Source organism: Psammomys obesus, unplaced genomic scaffold (genome assembly GCF_907164565.1).
Source record: "Psammomys obesus unplaced genomic scaffold, mPsaObe1.curated_primary_1811, whole genome shotgun sequence".
Classification (NCBI taxonomy): Eukaryota; Metazoa; Chordata; class Mammalia; order Rodentia; family Muridae; genus Psammomys; species Psammomys obesus.
This window is the reverse complement of record NW_026595981.1, coordinates 8,645,399-8,659,885: the sequence shown is the minus strand read 5'-3', so window position 1 is coordinate 8,659,885 and position 14,487 is coordinate 8,645,399. Positions and strand designations below refer to the sequence as shown.

General features: G+C 43.1%; 1 protein-coding gene, 1 long non-coding RNA gene and 1 other non-coding gene across 3 annotated transcripts; 1 reads left to right on the top strand and 2 right to left on the bottom strand.

Annotated features, from left to right (window-relative positions):
- The first annotated feature begins 236 nt into the window (after positions 1 to 236).
- Positions 237 to 3,975, top strand: Pex12 (peroxisomal biogenesis factor 12). The gene is made up of 3 exons (XM_055619798.1): positions 237 to 831; positions 1,103 to 1,653; positions 2,573 to 3,975. The coding sequence occupies exons 1-3, from the start codon at positions 700 to 702 to the stop codon at positions 2,970 to 2,972; spliced, it is 1,083 nt and encodes a 360-aa protein (XP_055475773.1). The 5' UTR covers positions 237 to 699; the 3' UTR covers positions 2,973 to 3,975.
- A 456-nt stretch (positions 3,976 to 4,431) lies between these two features.
- Positions 4,432 to 6,894, bottom strand: LOC129686098 (uncharacterized). Its single transcript, XR_008721584.1, has 2 exons — positions 6,502 to 6,894; positions 4,432 to 4,548 (listed from the first exon to the last, which is right to left on the bottom strand). It is a non-coding gene; the product is annotated as an uncharacterized LOC129686098 (long non-coding RNA).
- Positions 4,668 to 4,764, bottom strand: LOC129686619 (Z30 small nucleolar RNA). Its single transcript, XR_008721670.1, has one exon. It is a non-coding gene; the product is annotated as a Z30 small nucleolar RNA (small nucleolar RNA).
- Positions 6,895 to 14,487: the final 7,593 nt, after the last annotated feature.

Sequence of the window (14,487 nt, the reverse complement as noted above, 5' to 3'; positions counted from 1 at the left end):
GGCACAGAGGCTTGAGTATGGCCCTCCACCGAAGCTTCGCGCAGAGCTAACCAGGAACGCAATCCACCCACCACAGTAGCCCGTCGCCGGATTAAAGTCGGAGGGGCGGAAGCGGAAGTCCCTGTTGGTCATAGAGTTCCCGAGTTCCGGCTTGGGGCCGCATTCGACGCTAGAGCGCCTGTCTTCCGCCCGCTGTGCGGAGGTCCCCGGAGCTTCTGTTTCCGGGTGCAGCGGCTGTCACAAAGCCCAGGCCTCCCTTCGCAGGTGGCGTCACGGGTCCCCTGCGCCGCGCCCGAGGTCAGCAAGCAAGGACGCGTGCTTCCCAGCCAGCAGCCGGAGCCGGGCCTCGGAGCTCCGGGATTTCAGCTCGAGCGACACATTCTTTGGCCCACGCCTGTCTCCTTCGAGTCACGCTCTGCCCTGTGAGGTGCAGCATTTGACAAGTCATTCCCCAGTCCCCACATGCCACCACCCCCCTGCTTCGGAGTTAACAGTCCTTAACTTTTGAGACTCCTTCCCCACCCCCCGCGCCTCCGTATAACTCTTATTTACCCCAGTTTATTTTTCACTCGTATGAAATTAAATTTGTTTCGGGTACCATACAGAAGGATTGAGACTCAGCACTCGTTTGATACAAAACAAGTTCATGCTCATTAGAGTGTTTGTGGGACAATCGAATCCCAGTGCACACAGGACACTATGGCTGAGCACGGGGCTCACATCACAACTGCTTCGGTGGCGGTGGCGGACGACCAGCCATCCATCTTTGAGGTGGTAGCACAGGACAGTTTAATGACAGCAGTGAGACCCGCTCTTCAGCACGTGGTCAAGGTAAGGTATTTCTCCAAAAGGATTCAGGGACGACTGGATAAAACTCCAAACATGTTACTAGTAACCCAAAGTTTGCATTGATCGACTTGTGTCACTCACATCCATGATTTACTGGATATCCAAAGAGCCCTGCTCTTAATTCCTCGGACCTCAGGGAGCTAGACTATATCCCAGAAGCGAGTTATTGAAGCCAGATGTGTTGAATTTAGAAGGACAGGGGTAATATGAATATAAACTGAAGACTTACAAAATGAATTTGTTTTTGCTTCAGGTTCTTGCAGAATCAAATCCTGCACACTATGGCTTCTTTTGGAGGTGGTTTGATGAAATCTTCACTCTGTTAGACTTTCTGCTCCAGCAGCATTATCTTTCTAGAACTAGTGCCTCATTTTCTGAACACTTTTATGGCTTAAAGCGGATTGTAGTAGGGGGCTCGAAGCAGCTTCAGAGACCAGCCACTGCTGGTCTTCCCAAGGAGCACCTCTGGAAATCTGCTGTGTTCCTCGTTCTTCTTCCCTATCTAAAAGTGAAGCTGGAGAAGTTGGCTTCTAGTTTGAGAGAAGAGGATGAATATTCTATTCACCCCCCTTCTTCTCACTGGAAACGATTCTACAAAGCCTTCCTGGCGGCCTACCCGTTTGTTAACATGGCCTGGGAAGGCTGGTTTCTTACACAGCAACTTCGCTACATTCTGGGGAAAGCTGAGCATCACTCTCCCCTGCTGAAACTGGCTGGAGTTCGGCTAGGTCGACTGACAGCTCAGGACCTACAAGCTATCGAACACAGACTGGCTGAAGCCAGTGAGATGCAGGAGCCCAGAAGGTAAGCCCTTAAAGTTTTCTAAAACCGTTTCATTGACAAAACGTAAAACTGTACATTAATCATCTGGTTTATCCCAGTTATTTATTAAATCATAGAAAAATTATTCCTCATATCCACAAGACAAAGGCCACCATCCTGGTAACCTTTCTCATCACAACAGCCAAACCTTTGAGCATGCTTGCTGTATGTAGGGCCCCATGGGAGGCATTTGCTTTGTGTACATTATCTTTTGCCTTATCACAACCTAATGGATTAAATGCAATGGCTTCATTTAACAGCTGGGAAAACAACAGCCAGAAGACGGCAGAGCCTAGGTTCAAGGCAGAGCAACACAATGCTAGACTTCTCATCAGGGTGCCACATCGCCTCTAGCTAGTGCTCATTCACTCACAGGTTCAAACAAGTCTGTGTCTCAGTGCTGCCGAGACATTTTTTTGACGCTGCTAAGTTACTTTTTAAGGGAACTACTTCTTTTTCTGGATGGATTATCTTCCACTTAAAAAATTCCCAAATACCTTTCTCAAATCAAAACGTAACTTTTTGTGGTTCAACAGTTTCGGGGATCTGGAGACACAGCACAGTGGTTATGTGAATGGCATGTACTATTCTTCCCAGAGGACCAGAGACCGAGTCCCAGCACCCATATTTGGCAGTTCACAACTGCCTGTAACCCCAGGTCTTCTGGCCCATATGGTACCTGCATACATGTGGTACACATACAGACAGCAGACACAAACATCAAGTTCTTTAAGGACCAAAACACCAGAGTTTGGCCGTACACGTAGGATGGGGAGTTAGATGAGTGACCTTCTCACAACAGACCTCCAGTCCAGCAGCCCATCATATGTGAAACTGCACTTATAGAAGTTACCCTAAGACCAAACTATTTCCTTTGCCCCTTGTTCTCTTTTCCCAACAGCATTGGAGAGAAGATAAAGTCAGCTCTGAAGAAAGCTGTGGGGGGTGTTGCCTTGTCCCTCTCTACTGGCCTCTCGGTGGGTGTGTTCTTCCTGCAGTTCCTTGACTGGTGGTATTCTTCAGAGAACCAAGAAACCATCAAATCACTGACTGCCCTGCCTACCCCACCGCCACCTATACACCTAGACTACAACTCTGATTCTCCCCTGTTACCCAAAATGAAGACAGTGTGCCCACTGTGTCGTAAAACTCGGGTGAACGATACGGTTCTTGCCACCTCCGGCTATGTGTTCTGTTACCGCTGTGTGTTTAATTATGTGAGGAGTCATCAAGCCTGTCCCATTACAGGGTATCCAACGGAAGTCCAGCATCTAATCAAACTCTATTCTCCAGAAAATTGAAGGAAATTAGTACATATCTCACAGCTCAAGTTCTGTACTGTAAGTCCACAAGACTGTTACTGTTACTGCTACTTCCCTAATTCATAACTACATTAACTTTCAGTAACTATATGGATTCCTTTTAAAAGGGTATACCACTTGATCCTAATCTCTTGGTTTGCTCTCTACCAACCTCATTAAGCAGGGGATTCAGGATTACAGGTGGTGTGAGGGCCAATGCAGAGGTGGACTAAAGAAGACCACCTCCTTAAGAGCAAGGCTCTCGGTTGGATAAGATAGTATAATAGGAATCAGGAGATAGAGACAGGATTTTGAACTCAAGGCCAGCTTAGGCTACCATAGGGAGACTGTCAAAAAAGCAAAACAAAAGTGAGAGACCAATTAAGAGGGATAAAATCATACAGGAGAACCCTGGTTAGACCTTAGAAAGCAAGTGCCTTGGGAAGCAGGCCTTCTCTTTAGAAAACATTTCTCTGTGAAGTACAGGTTTTATCAGACTGCATACAATATGAAACACGGACTTCCTCTTTACAGAAATACTTAGGAACACTTTAGAGAAAAGCCCCTTCTATATACCATGACCATATTAACATCTACTACAGCTTATCAGCCTTTGAAGATTCCTTCATGAACTATGCCCATCTTGGAAACAGGTTAAAGAAAAGTAAGGTTTGTTTAAAAGGAGGAGTCTGGAAATTTCAATACGAATGAAAGCTAGCAAGCAATGGTGAGATGCAGTAAATCACTTATCTAGTATTTCTCTAATGCCTATCTAATGAATATTTAAATAGGAGCAAGAGCTTTCTGCTTGCTCTTCTGAGTTTTCTCAGTTGGTAGTTTGCTCAATTGACATGAATCATCCTAGGTATTATGAAAGTTTCTATGAAACATTTAAGTAAATTTTAACAGTACATGATTCTGAGAAAGAATGTTCCATGCTGTCATGATTATGTGGAAACTCAAAAGATTACTTCAGGGGTTTAAATAAATTTCATTCAGATCACCTTTGACTTCTTGAAGTATTTCTGTATTGATTAAAGTTTTGCTTTTTAAAAAGACAAATCCAATAATTAGGACAAAAATACTGTTTTAACAAGAATACCCCCTTTTATATGAAATAGCATTTACCAGAAACACAACAGTTCAGTTGCTTGTTTAAGAAAATTTATGACAGTGGATGGACAAGCTGGTGAAGAAACAGCTTCTGAAAAATCATTAATGAAGGATGGATAAAAATAATGTATAAGTGCCTGATGTAATATTGTGATTCATGCTGGCAACTGAGAGTGCATTCTCTGACACCATAAAGATGATATAACGTAGTACTAAGTTTTAAAGTGGATAATCCATCCTGTGGAGTTAAAAATATTAAAGCTTATGTATACCAGGAGAAGAGAATACAATCATTTACAAACACTTACAAAACCTTACCAAAACAAAAGTCTTACCCAAACAAATGTCATAGTTAATTAAAACACTTTTAATACAGTAATAAGTCAATAAGGAATTGATTCCAATTCAGGGCAGAAATGATGAATCCTCCATGAAGTTTTCAACCCTGACTTCTCACCTGGACCTAAGAAGGAAAACACAAAAGTATCAGTAATTCAAAGGATACAAAAGAAATACTGTTACACATAATAAGCCCTTATCCACATAGGTTCAAATACACCTGTGTGGTAAGATAAGCAGAATCAGCTCAGAGAGAAGATTAAGGGATCATGCCCTGGTCAAAGCCAGAGCCAAAGCAATGGCAATACCAGGTCAGACTATACTTCACTCATCATTGCATCATCCTATTTCACCTCCCTGGATAACCTACATATTACCTATTTTCATATCCAAAAAAATTTAGGCTTACATAACAAGAAAAGCTGCTTTTTTTTTTTTTTTTTTAGATGTTTTAATTTTGATTTTGCAATAAATACTTTCCACTATGTGGTAAGTTAACTGCTATACAAAAAGTTAAAACAAATTTTGTGGGTAAGGGACTTTTGTTTTCACAACAGGGTAGCAAAACATTTATCACTCAAAAAAATTTTTAGAGCCAGGCACGGTGATGCACAATTTTAATCTCAGCACTTGACAGGCAGAGGCTGTGGGATCTCTAAATTTGAGGTCTACATAGAGAGTTCCAGGACAAAACTCAAAGGTACATACAGAGCATGACTGTCTCAAAACAACAAAAATTTTGTTATTTAAATAAGTCCAATCTCCATTTATTTTAACAAAAATCTTAGGGATGTCTGTTAAAAGACATTAATTTAAAGTGGTAGCTATAGAAAAGATTTTCTACAAAATTATACATCATTTAACATAGAATTCAACTACCACCGAAGATTTTAAAAATATAGTTATAATGTCTGGCACAGTGACTTGTGCTCGAAGCCCCAGCTACTCCAGGGCATAAGACAGGAGGCTACTTGAACCAAAGAGTTAGAAGCCTAGCACGCAGTTAATAGCACTGACTGCTCTTTCAGCAAACCAATAATTGACTTTACAGCTCATCTGTTTGACAAAAATGTGATTCAGTCGGTCTCCTGCCTCTGGTTTCCCTGGGCTCCACCACATGTACACACTGACCTTAAACTTATAAAAGTGTGATTGAGACACTACAAACATCCAATTATTCCCCATGGCCCCGGAAATAATTCCAAATCACTTGGCATTCAAGGGATTTCAAAACCAATGAGTGAAGCCCTAGGTAAATTCCCAGAAAGACAACAATAACAAAAATAAAGCCAGGTGGATATTCATTTGTAATCCTACTGCTCTGGGAGGCTGAGGCAGAAGGATCCTGAGGCCAGCAGGCTATACAGACCCTGTCTTAAAATTTAAAAAGTCCAAAAATAAACCCAAATGAATTCGTATCTAATTAATAACATAACCCTAACGAATTTTACAGACCACGTATTTCTAAGTTCTCAAACTTAGAAGCCCTGCAATTCATTCAGTTCTGCCTCTCCAGTTTGTGACCCTCCACGCCGCCACTTTTTGCATGAGGCCTTATTCCAATTAATCGCAAAGCAAGGCTCTACCCTTCCTCTGAATTACGGAAGCAAAGTTTGTGGATCTAATTCCACTTGAAGAGCCAGATAGTCGCGATAACTGAACCCAAACTCCCGCCACGCCCAGCAGTTATTTTCCTGGTTCTCTTCCTCTGTACACTTCACCTGAAGCTTCTTTCCTCATTTGTCTCAACGAGAGGAAGTGTGGGTATACTTCTGGAGCTACTCAAATGTCACTTTCCCTGTTAAATGCCCTGAACTACCGTAGCCGGTCTCCTCTGACCTCCACAGCGTTCCCTTCCAGCGCAGCAATTAGCACATGTCAACTATGCACCACCAGCTCACCAGTTTGCCCCGTCTCTCCCGCCAGCCCCATCCCACTGAGCTCCTGAAGAACGGGGACAGTGTAACCAGCCTGGAACATAGGTGCTCGGTAAATGACCTCAGTAAGCAGCCCTCCCCACTGAGCCCTACGGTCCTCCATTAGAAAAGCATCAGCACAGTTTATAATGCCATCTTACCTCCAACCTGTCACGCGGGTAAGGACCATACCTCAGGCATCTCCAAGCTCTCATCGCCCCATCCTCTAACTCACGGCGCTCGCCTTAGATTCCTTTGCAGACCAGCGAAGACTTACACACAGTAGGTTCCCAAAGCAAAAAGAGATAAAGTCCAAACCCCACCAACTTCGGGAGACTGAAGCCATTCTTGGTGTGGAAACGGGACTGAGGCCGGAGTCGGGGCTTGAATCGGCACCCGGCCTGGACTCCTCATTCCTCAGTCTCGGACCTGGACAATCAGGACGCGCTCCGGGTTGCAGGGCACAACCAAACCCAGCCCTGAGACACTGCGTCCGGGACACGCAGGCTTCCCGCGCCCTCTGCCCTCGCCTCTGCGGGTCTGCATCCCACAGCCCCGCGCGCCAGCCAGCCAATCCCGCGGCAGCCTGGGCGTCACGAGGGCAACCATAAGGCGGGGCTGGCGTGAAGAGCAGCCAATTGGAGGGCGAAATGAAAGCCGGGGGTGGAACTGGGGTAATATGTAATCTGCTTCTCCGGTTCTTGTAGGCGTCCGGGTCTGTGTTCTGCGAGTCAGGCCTGTAGTTTTCTGTACAGAAAGCGATGCTGTTTTTATCCATCCCATAGTTGTCTGTTCATGGGACCCGGGAAGACTGTTAGGCATTGTGATTTGCCTCAATAGAGAGTGGGGAGAGAGGAGAGACCCTGTCTTTGAACATTTTAAAAGACAGATTTTTTTTAAAGAGATTAATTTATGATTATACATCTGTATTTTGCCTGCATGTATGTCTGTGCATTATGTCCGTGCAGAGGCCTCAGAGGTCAGAAACAGATGTCAGATAGCCTGGGACTGGAGTTACAGGCGGTTGTGAGCCGCTACCTCGGTGTCGGTAATCAAACCCTAGTCTTGGGCATTTTAAATAAGGTGCCCCGAGAACAGCGCAGCTAAATAAATATCAAGTTGGCAAGACCAGCACGGACGATTTCCTAGGAGAGGTGTCAGTTCATCTAGGTCTTTAAAAGCCTTAAAAATTAGGAGATTGCCCGGACGTGGTGGCGCACGCCTATAATCCCAGTACTGCTGAGGAAGAAGCAGGAGGGTATCTTGTGAGTTTGAGGCCAGCCTGGTATACATAGAGAGGTCCGGGACAGCCAGGACTATCGAGAGAGACCCTGGAGAGAGGGAGGCAGGGAGGGACCCGAGAGAGATAGAGACCATGGAGGTGTTTCTCAGAATTCCGTGAGCTTTATAAACACAAAGAGAGACCTGTTAATACAGACATCACCACCCAGCATAAAGAAGTAAAACAGTAAAAACCCCAAAATGATTGTGACCCCAAACCGTCCCAATAAGATACTTCAGGTCTGAGTTCAGGATGATATTTTCAATAAGCGCTCCAGGAGCGATTCTGAGTCACTGCAGGCTGAGATTTTGCTAAGAACAGTAACTGGTTGGATGTAGGGGTCAGGATACTCAGAGTAGTGGGAGACTTGAGTACAGAGGCCAAGTAAGTGATCAGAACAATATTTAAGGAAACTGTGCAATTGTGTTTGGATCAGAGTTAGTGCAAGCACCTTGAAAGCGATCTCAAGAGCTGAGAAGAGCCTAAGTGATAATGGCAGTGGAGATGGAGAGGTGGCAAATGAGGATTGTGATGAGTGATAGAGGTGGGCAAAGGGACTTGAAGAAATAAAGGAGAGAGCAGAGAGGAGCAAAGCGTCATCTATATCCATGTCTGCTCTAAGATCATCTTTAAACCTAGTAGCTGAAGGACAAAAGACAGTAAAGAGAGTGTTCCTTTGTATGTGCTGTTTTCTCTGCCTGTTTTATCTTCCCCCTTTTCTGTCTTCTTTCCCAGTTTGGTTCTAGCCTACACATCATGTCATTTAGGATTCTCATAAACTACTGTTGTCACTCATCAGTACATAGCTAGCTCTCTGGAATGACTTCAGTACGTTAGTCATACGCACACAAAGATTATAGTTATACAAAGAATCTTAAGCTTTTGATTCTTTAGGTTCGTCATAGTGTCTAACAGTTATAAGGTAAACGAGAGTGGTGTCTACTGCATTGAGTGCTCATTGATGTTAATTGGATCATTAATACATGGTTTCTTTCTGTAGCTTATGAATGGGACACATGTTTTATTCTCTCAGCTATCAGTAAGGTGGTGTAGCAGAATGAGAGTAGATGGGCTTTGGATGCAGAACAGCCAGTGTTCAAATCCAGTTCTGCTTTTTACTGGATGGGTAACCTTGAGCTTTATCTTGTTGAACTGTTTTGCCATTTATAGGACAATGAAAATAACTCATGTCTTTTAAGGTAGTAGAATGACACGAGAGAATAAAAGATGCATATTTGGCCCAAGTGAAGCAGTCACTAAAGGGCAGTTTTGTTTTGTTTTGTTTTAATTTTATCATAAAGAGGTTGTTGTGTTTGGAATGTAGTAATTAACTGCTCAATAGCTGATTACTAAAGTTGATGTAAGGCCATGGATGAATCTTTATGCGTATCACTTCACCCCTTTTTCATATACCAGAGAAGGCAATATTATCTCTGGTTTGCACAGAATGGTTGTGAGGCTTGAGTAAGTTTAACCAAAGTCTATTAGCCAGAATATGGCAGAGCTAGGATTTGAACAACATAGGTACCCCCGAAGTAGCTTACTGAGTGAAAGAATAAATGCAAGGAAACTCACCCAGAGTTAGGTAATGGCCAGGACCATTGATCTTGGTAAATGGACACTTTATTCCATTCCAGACATCTCTGGAAGAACTGAGGGTGATGTAGAGATATGAGGGTTCAAGAGACTAGCCTTTTTCTTCACCAGTCCTGACACTGTGTCTGCTGAGCATTTGGGCTGTGTGTGCCAGAACTACCACTGTTGATAAACAGAAGGAATACATTTTTAAAAAAGATTTTATTGTGTATTCTGCCTGTATGTATGCCTGCACACCAGAAGAGGGCACCACAACTGATTATAAATGTTTGTGAGCCATGTTGTTCCTGGAAATTGAATTCAGGATCTTGAGCCATCTCCCCAGCCCTGAGGAATGCATCTTGAATAAACTGGGGACTGGAGTTCTTAGATAATTGTCACTATTGTGACCAGATAATTTTCCCAACACCTAGGAAAACATGCTTTTCAAACTACTGGTTTCAAGTTGTTTTGTATCAAGAACATTTGCTTTGCAGATACGAAAGCCGAGATGTAAAGTCTTTCCTGGCTTGACAAACTATATCCAGGAGACCTAAAACTAAGAAGATTCAAGAAGGAAAATAAATTCCCTTTCGTCCATCTTCAGTTACTACTCTTTCTAATGATCTGAAACACTACACACACACACACACACACACACACACACACACACACACACTCACACTCACACTCACACTCACACTCACACCTGCCACCAATAGTGCATTGCAGAAGAATAAAAAGGGAGCAACCCAATTCCCAGCACTTCTGCCCAAACAGTGTCCTTTCTGTTGAACAGAAAGGAAAAGAAGGTACTGAGGAAGACTCCTGATGTTTAAAGTTCTCAAGTGACCCAGAATCCTTATTGAATCATTTGAATTAGACAAACCTGCTTTTAAGTCCCAGATTTCTTGTTATACAGAGTGATATACAGAGTTTCCAGGGCAGCCCCGAGTGTTTAGTAAATACATTTCCAGTTTAAAAAAAAAAAAAAGTGGTCATTTTTAACCCTCTAGGAATAAGTAAGAGTGGTTTTTCAGTGCAAAGGTGGAGTTGGGAATTAAGACTGGTAGACTGTAGATTCATTTAGACATGAAATAAGTAAAAGAAGTTCAAGCTGAGAGCTTTCTATGCTGCTGGGATGATCATGCGTCATGATATCCTTCTGCCTCATCTCCTGGAAACTCCATTCAGCCGAACATGAGCAAAGAGTAATCAGCAGTCAGTTTTCAGGGCAGCAGCTTCAAGCTAAGTACAACAATGATATAGTATAAGGGTGTTCAGAGACCTACTTGAGAATCTCATTTTGTCATCACAAGTTGAAGCAGAAACACATTGTTGTTTAATGAGTTCAATTTTTATCTTTGTTTTTCAGATGGTCTCATGTATCCTGTCTTTCTATTGTATCCTGTTACTTTTCTATTGGTGTGACAAAACAGCATGCCCAAGGCAACTTTTAGAAGTAATAATGTATTGGGGGCTTACATTTTCAGAGGACACCACCAGGACCATCATGGTAGGTAGATGGCAGCAGGCAGGCATGCATGGTGCTGGAGCAGTGGCTGAGATCTTACATCCCTGTCCACAAGCAGGAGGCAGAGAGAGCTAACTGGGCGTGGCCTGAGTCTTTTGTAACCTCAATGGCCACCCCAGTGACACCTCCACCAAGGCTATACTTCCTAATCCCTTCCAAACAATTCCACCAGCTGGGGACCAAGTACTCAAATACATGATTCTATAGGGGTCATTCTCATTCAAACGACTGCATAGCTGTAGCTGGTCTTGAACCTTTGATCCTCCTGACTCTACCTCCCAAGTGTTGGTATTCTAGTCATGTACCTCCACCCCTGCTTTACTGACTTCATTTAGGGATGAGGTTTATTTTCCTGTGACTGTCATAATAAATTACCACAAACTTGGTGACTTAAAATATAAGAAATGTGTGGGGTATATTTATTTTAAAGATTTACTTTTATTTTATGTGTATGTGTGTTTTACATGTATGTCCATGTACTGTATACATGTGGTGTCTGAGGAGGCCAGAAGAAAGTATTGAATTGCCTGGAATTAGAGTTATGGATGCTAGTGAGCCACCAAGTGGATGGGTTCTGGGAACTGAGCCAAAGACATCTGAAAAAGCAAGTATTCCCAACTGCTAAGTAAGACATACCTCTAATCCCCAAAGTTTTTCTTTCAGATTTTGTTTTTTTTTTAAACTTTTAAAAATGGTTTATTTTTATTTTATGTACATTAGGTTGTTTTTGTTCTTTTTGTTTGTTTGTTTGTTTGGGTTTTTTGCCTACGTATATGTCTGTGTGAGGGTGTTGGAGCCCCTGAAATTGGAGTTATAGACAGTTGTGAGGTACCATGTGGTTGCTGGGAACTGAGCCCAGGTCCTCTGGAAGAGCAGCCAGTGCTTTTAATCTCTGAGCCATCTCTACAGCCCTCTTTCCTTCTTTCTTTCTCTCTTTCTTTTTCTCCTCCTCCTCTTCTTCCTTTTTTTTTTCTTCTTCTTTTTAACAGCAAGAGGTTTAACATCAGTTCCACCAGGCTGACGTCAAAGGAGAAACCATGCCCGGTACTAGAAACCTAGTCAGCTACATGGGGCAAGAGAATTCACTGATCTTGGAGGAGAATCTACAACTGCCACTTTACTAAACCAGCATAATCCCCAACTACATTCTAAATATCTATCCTTATACCCACAAACAAGTATAGGTCTCGTTTACCAAAGAAATGTCTGCTTGCAACACCTGGAGAAATCATCACGGAAAACCATAATCAATCAAACTGAAGAGAACAAGTGACCATGTGGTGCTAGCTGCAGCTGCTACACCTACAACGCAACTCCTGCATCTAAGGCCCGGGGTCTTAGCCAAAGAGAGGGGCCAGAAAGACTGCAAGAATTGGCGAACAGGAAGAAGTCGAGTGTGAGATTGCTTCTCCCAGTGATGTAAGAGAAGCTTCACCTATGAAGTCTCACCTTCAGGCTTACTGAACAAGGACACCATAGAAATACATACTAATATGGAAGCGGGGAATCTCATGGGCCCTCAAGCACAGACAAGGAACTACAGGCAACCATGAAATACTGAGAGCGGGATTAATGGTCTTCCCCAGGGAAGAGCTCACAAATTAGTTATCCAATACCAAGTGGTCAGAGCTGAAATCATATACACATAGGAAACATCATATGGACTGATCAGGTTGTATATATATATTCAGGTCTGTGTGTGTGTATAAAATAACAAATAATGACCTTGCATTTGAGAATGAGCAAGGGACAGGTAACATGGAAAATGTTGGAAGACAAAAAGGGAGGGGAAGGATGTAATTATATTTTAATTTAAAAATTAAAAAGAAAATGTAGTGTATAGATACAGTGGGAATTTTTTGGCACATAAAGAACAACTATATCATTTTTCAGGAAAACGAATATGATTTTATATTAAGCAAATTAATCCAGGCTCAGACAAATGTTGTATGTTTCCTCTCATTCCTGGCTCCTAGGTTCTCTCTCTATATATATATACATACATACATATATGTGTATGTATATTACATATATACATACATATGTATATATATAATCAGGTATGTTTAGATGACATGAAAGCAGAAATAAAACTTTCAGGGGCTGGTCAGGAGGGTAGAGGGGCAAGAAAAGGGAGGCTAGGGAGTAGAGAGGGAATATGTCCAACATACATACTTGTATGGAACCTTTAAAAATAAGTTTAAAAAAATTTAACAGGGAAAAGGATAAAAGTCAATAAAATACAACAAGAAATGTGGAAGATAATGAAATCAGCTAACGTTGCTCACAATGAGTGTCACAGAATAGCCCAATTTAAAATGAGTGCAGCTGGACATGGTAACACACACCTTTAACTCCAGCACTCAGGAAACAGAGTGCAAAGTAATTTCCGTGAGTCTGAGGCCAGCCTGATGTACACAGAGAGTTCTGGGCCATCCAGGGCTGCATAGTGAGACCCTGTGTCGAAAAAAAATTAAACGAGCGCAGAGTTTTGCAAACAAATTTAGCCAGGAAAGAAGTGCTTGTGTTACATGTGAAAGCGATGCTCACGCCTTTCAGAAAACATAAACTGAACTCTGGCTGCTCGCTTTGAACTCCCCATGTTTCTTCACTCTGAGGACCTGATTCACTCCCCGAGGCAGACCTTAGTTTGCTAATCTGCCATGACATAGGCTGTTCTAGCGCCCTTATCGGCCTTCCTCAGTGGCTCACTGTCATGAAGGATGAGGGACTCTGGCAGAGTTCCTGTTCCTCCCAGGCAGATATCACAGGGCAGCAGGGCCCTCAGCAGAAGACAAACATCCCACCCAGAGACAGATGAGGAACTGGAGAACTGGGAGGAAACAAGAGCCCCAGGTAAAGAATTGTTTTTTTCTAATCTCACCATTATTTTGGACACAGTTCAGGCCTGAGAGTATGAAGGGTTGGGTGTATATAATAGTTAGAAGAAATTTGTTAAGAAAGATGAGTGAGACCTTCTCAAACTCGTGGAAAGGATGCTCAGTTGGACCTAGAATCTCAGAACACTGTCATCCCATAGTAGTTATAAGCATCCGAGCAACATCAATGAGACTTGGGAGACAGGAGAGCATATGCTGTGCTAGCCCACAGTCACTTAGATTTGTGTTATAGACCCCACCAATGAAAGTTACCAGGAAGGCAAACTACAAACAGATGAGCTCCAGAAAATGGAATGGAATTGCTTTGGAAGATCACTAGTCATTGGAGGGAGCCAAGTGGTTGGGTAGGAAGCTCTTGGGACGTGAGAATACTGCAAAGAGATTTAAGGGCCAGCAAGACACTTGGATTAAGACAGTCTCTAAAATTCCTTGTAAGACTGAAAGTGGTGGTATACCACCATCACTTGGGAGGCAGAGACAGGCGGAACACTGAGTTCAAATCCAGCCTGGTCTACAGAGCTAGTTCCAGGACAGCCAGGGCTACACAGAGAAACCCTGTCTTGAAAAACAAAAAAACAAAAATTTTCTAATGTTTTTGTGATCCTGTTGGTTAAACAGGACATTAGTGGAAAATTTCCCCATGGAGCCATCAAAGAACATGGAAGAGGCTGTCATGCTAAGAGCTAGTCTCCCCGGGTGATTCTAACATGCATGGGGGAAGGTAACTGAGGAAGCTGGTGACGGGTCAGGATTTGGTCCAGCCGCATGCAGCTTTCTCCTGTGACTGTAAACAACCTGCACAGGACCTCTGTGTGCAGACAGCAGGTGGACAGTCTTTCCCAGAGGAGGACACTTG

What these genes read in the sequence shown, in the direction of transcription:
- Pex12 (XM_055619798.1), top strand. Translation starts at nt 700, where the DNA reads ATGGCTGAGCACGGGGCTCACATCACAACTGCTTCGGTGGCGGTGGCG. An exon ending in CTCTTCAGCACGTGGTCAAG is followed by an intron (nt 832 to 1,102) that starts GTAAGGTATTTC and finishes TTTTTGCTTCAG; the next exon opens with GTTCTTGCAGAATCAAATCC. An exon ending in GAGATGCAGGAGCCCAGAAG is followed by an intron (nt 1,654 to 2,572) that starts GTAAGCCCTTAA and finishes TTTTCCCAACAG; the next exon opens with CATTGGAGAGAAGATAAAGT.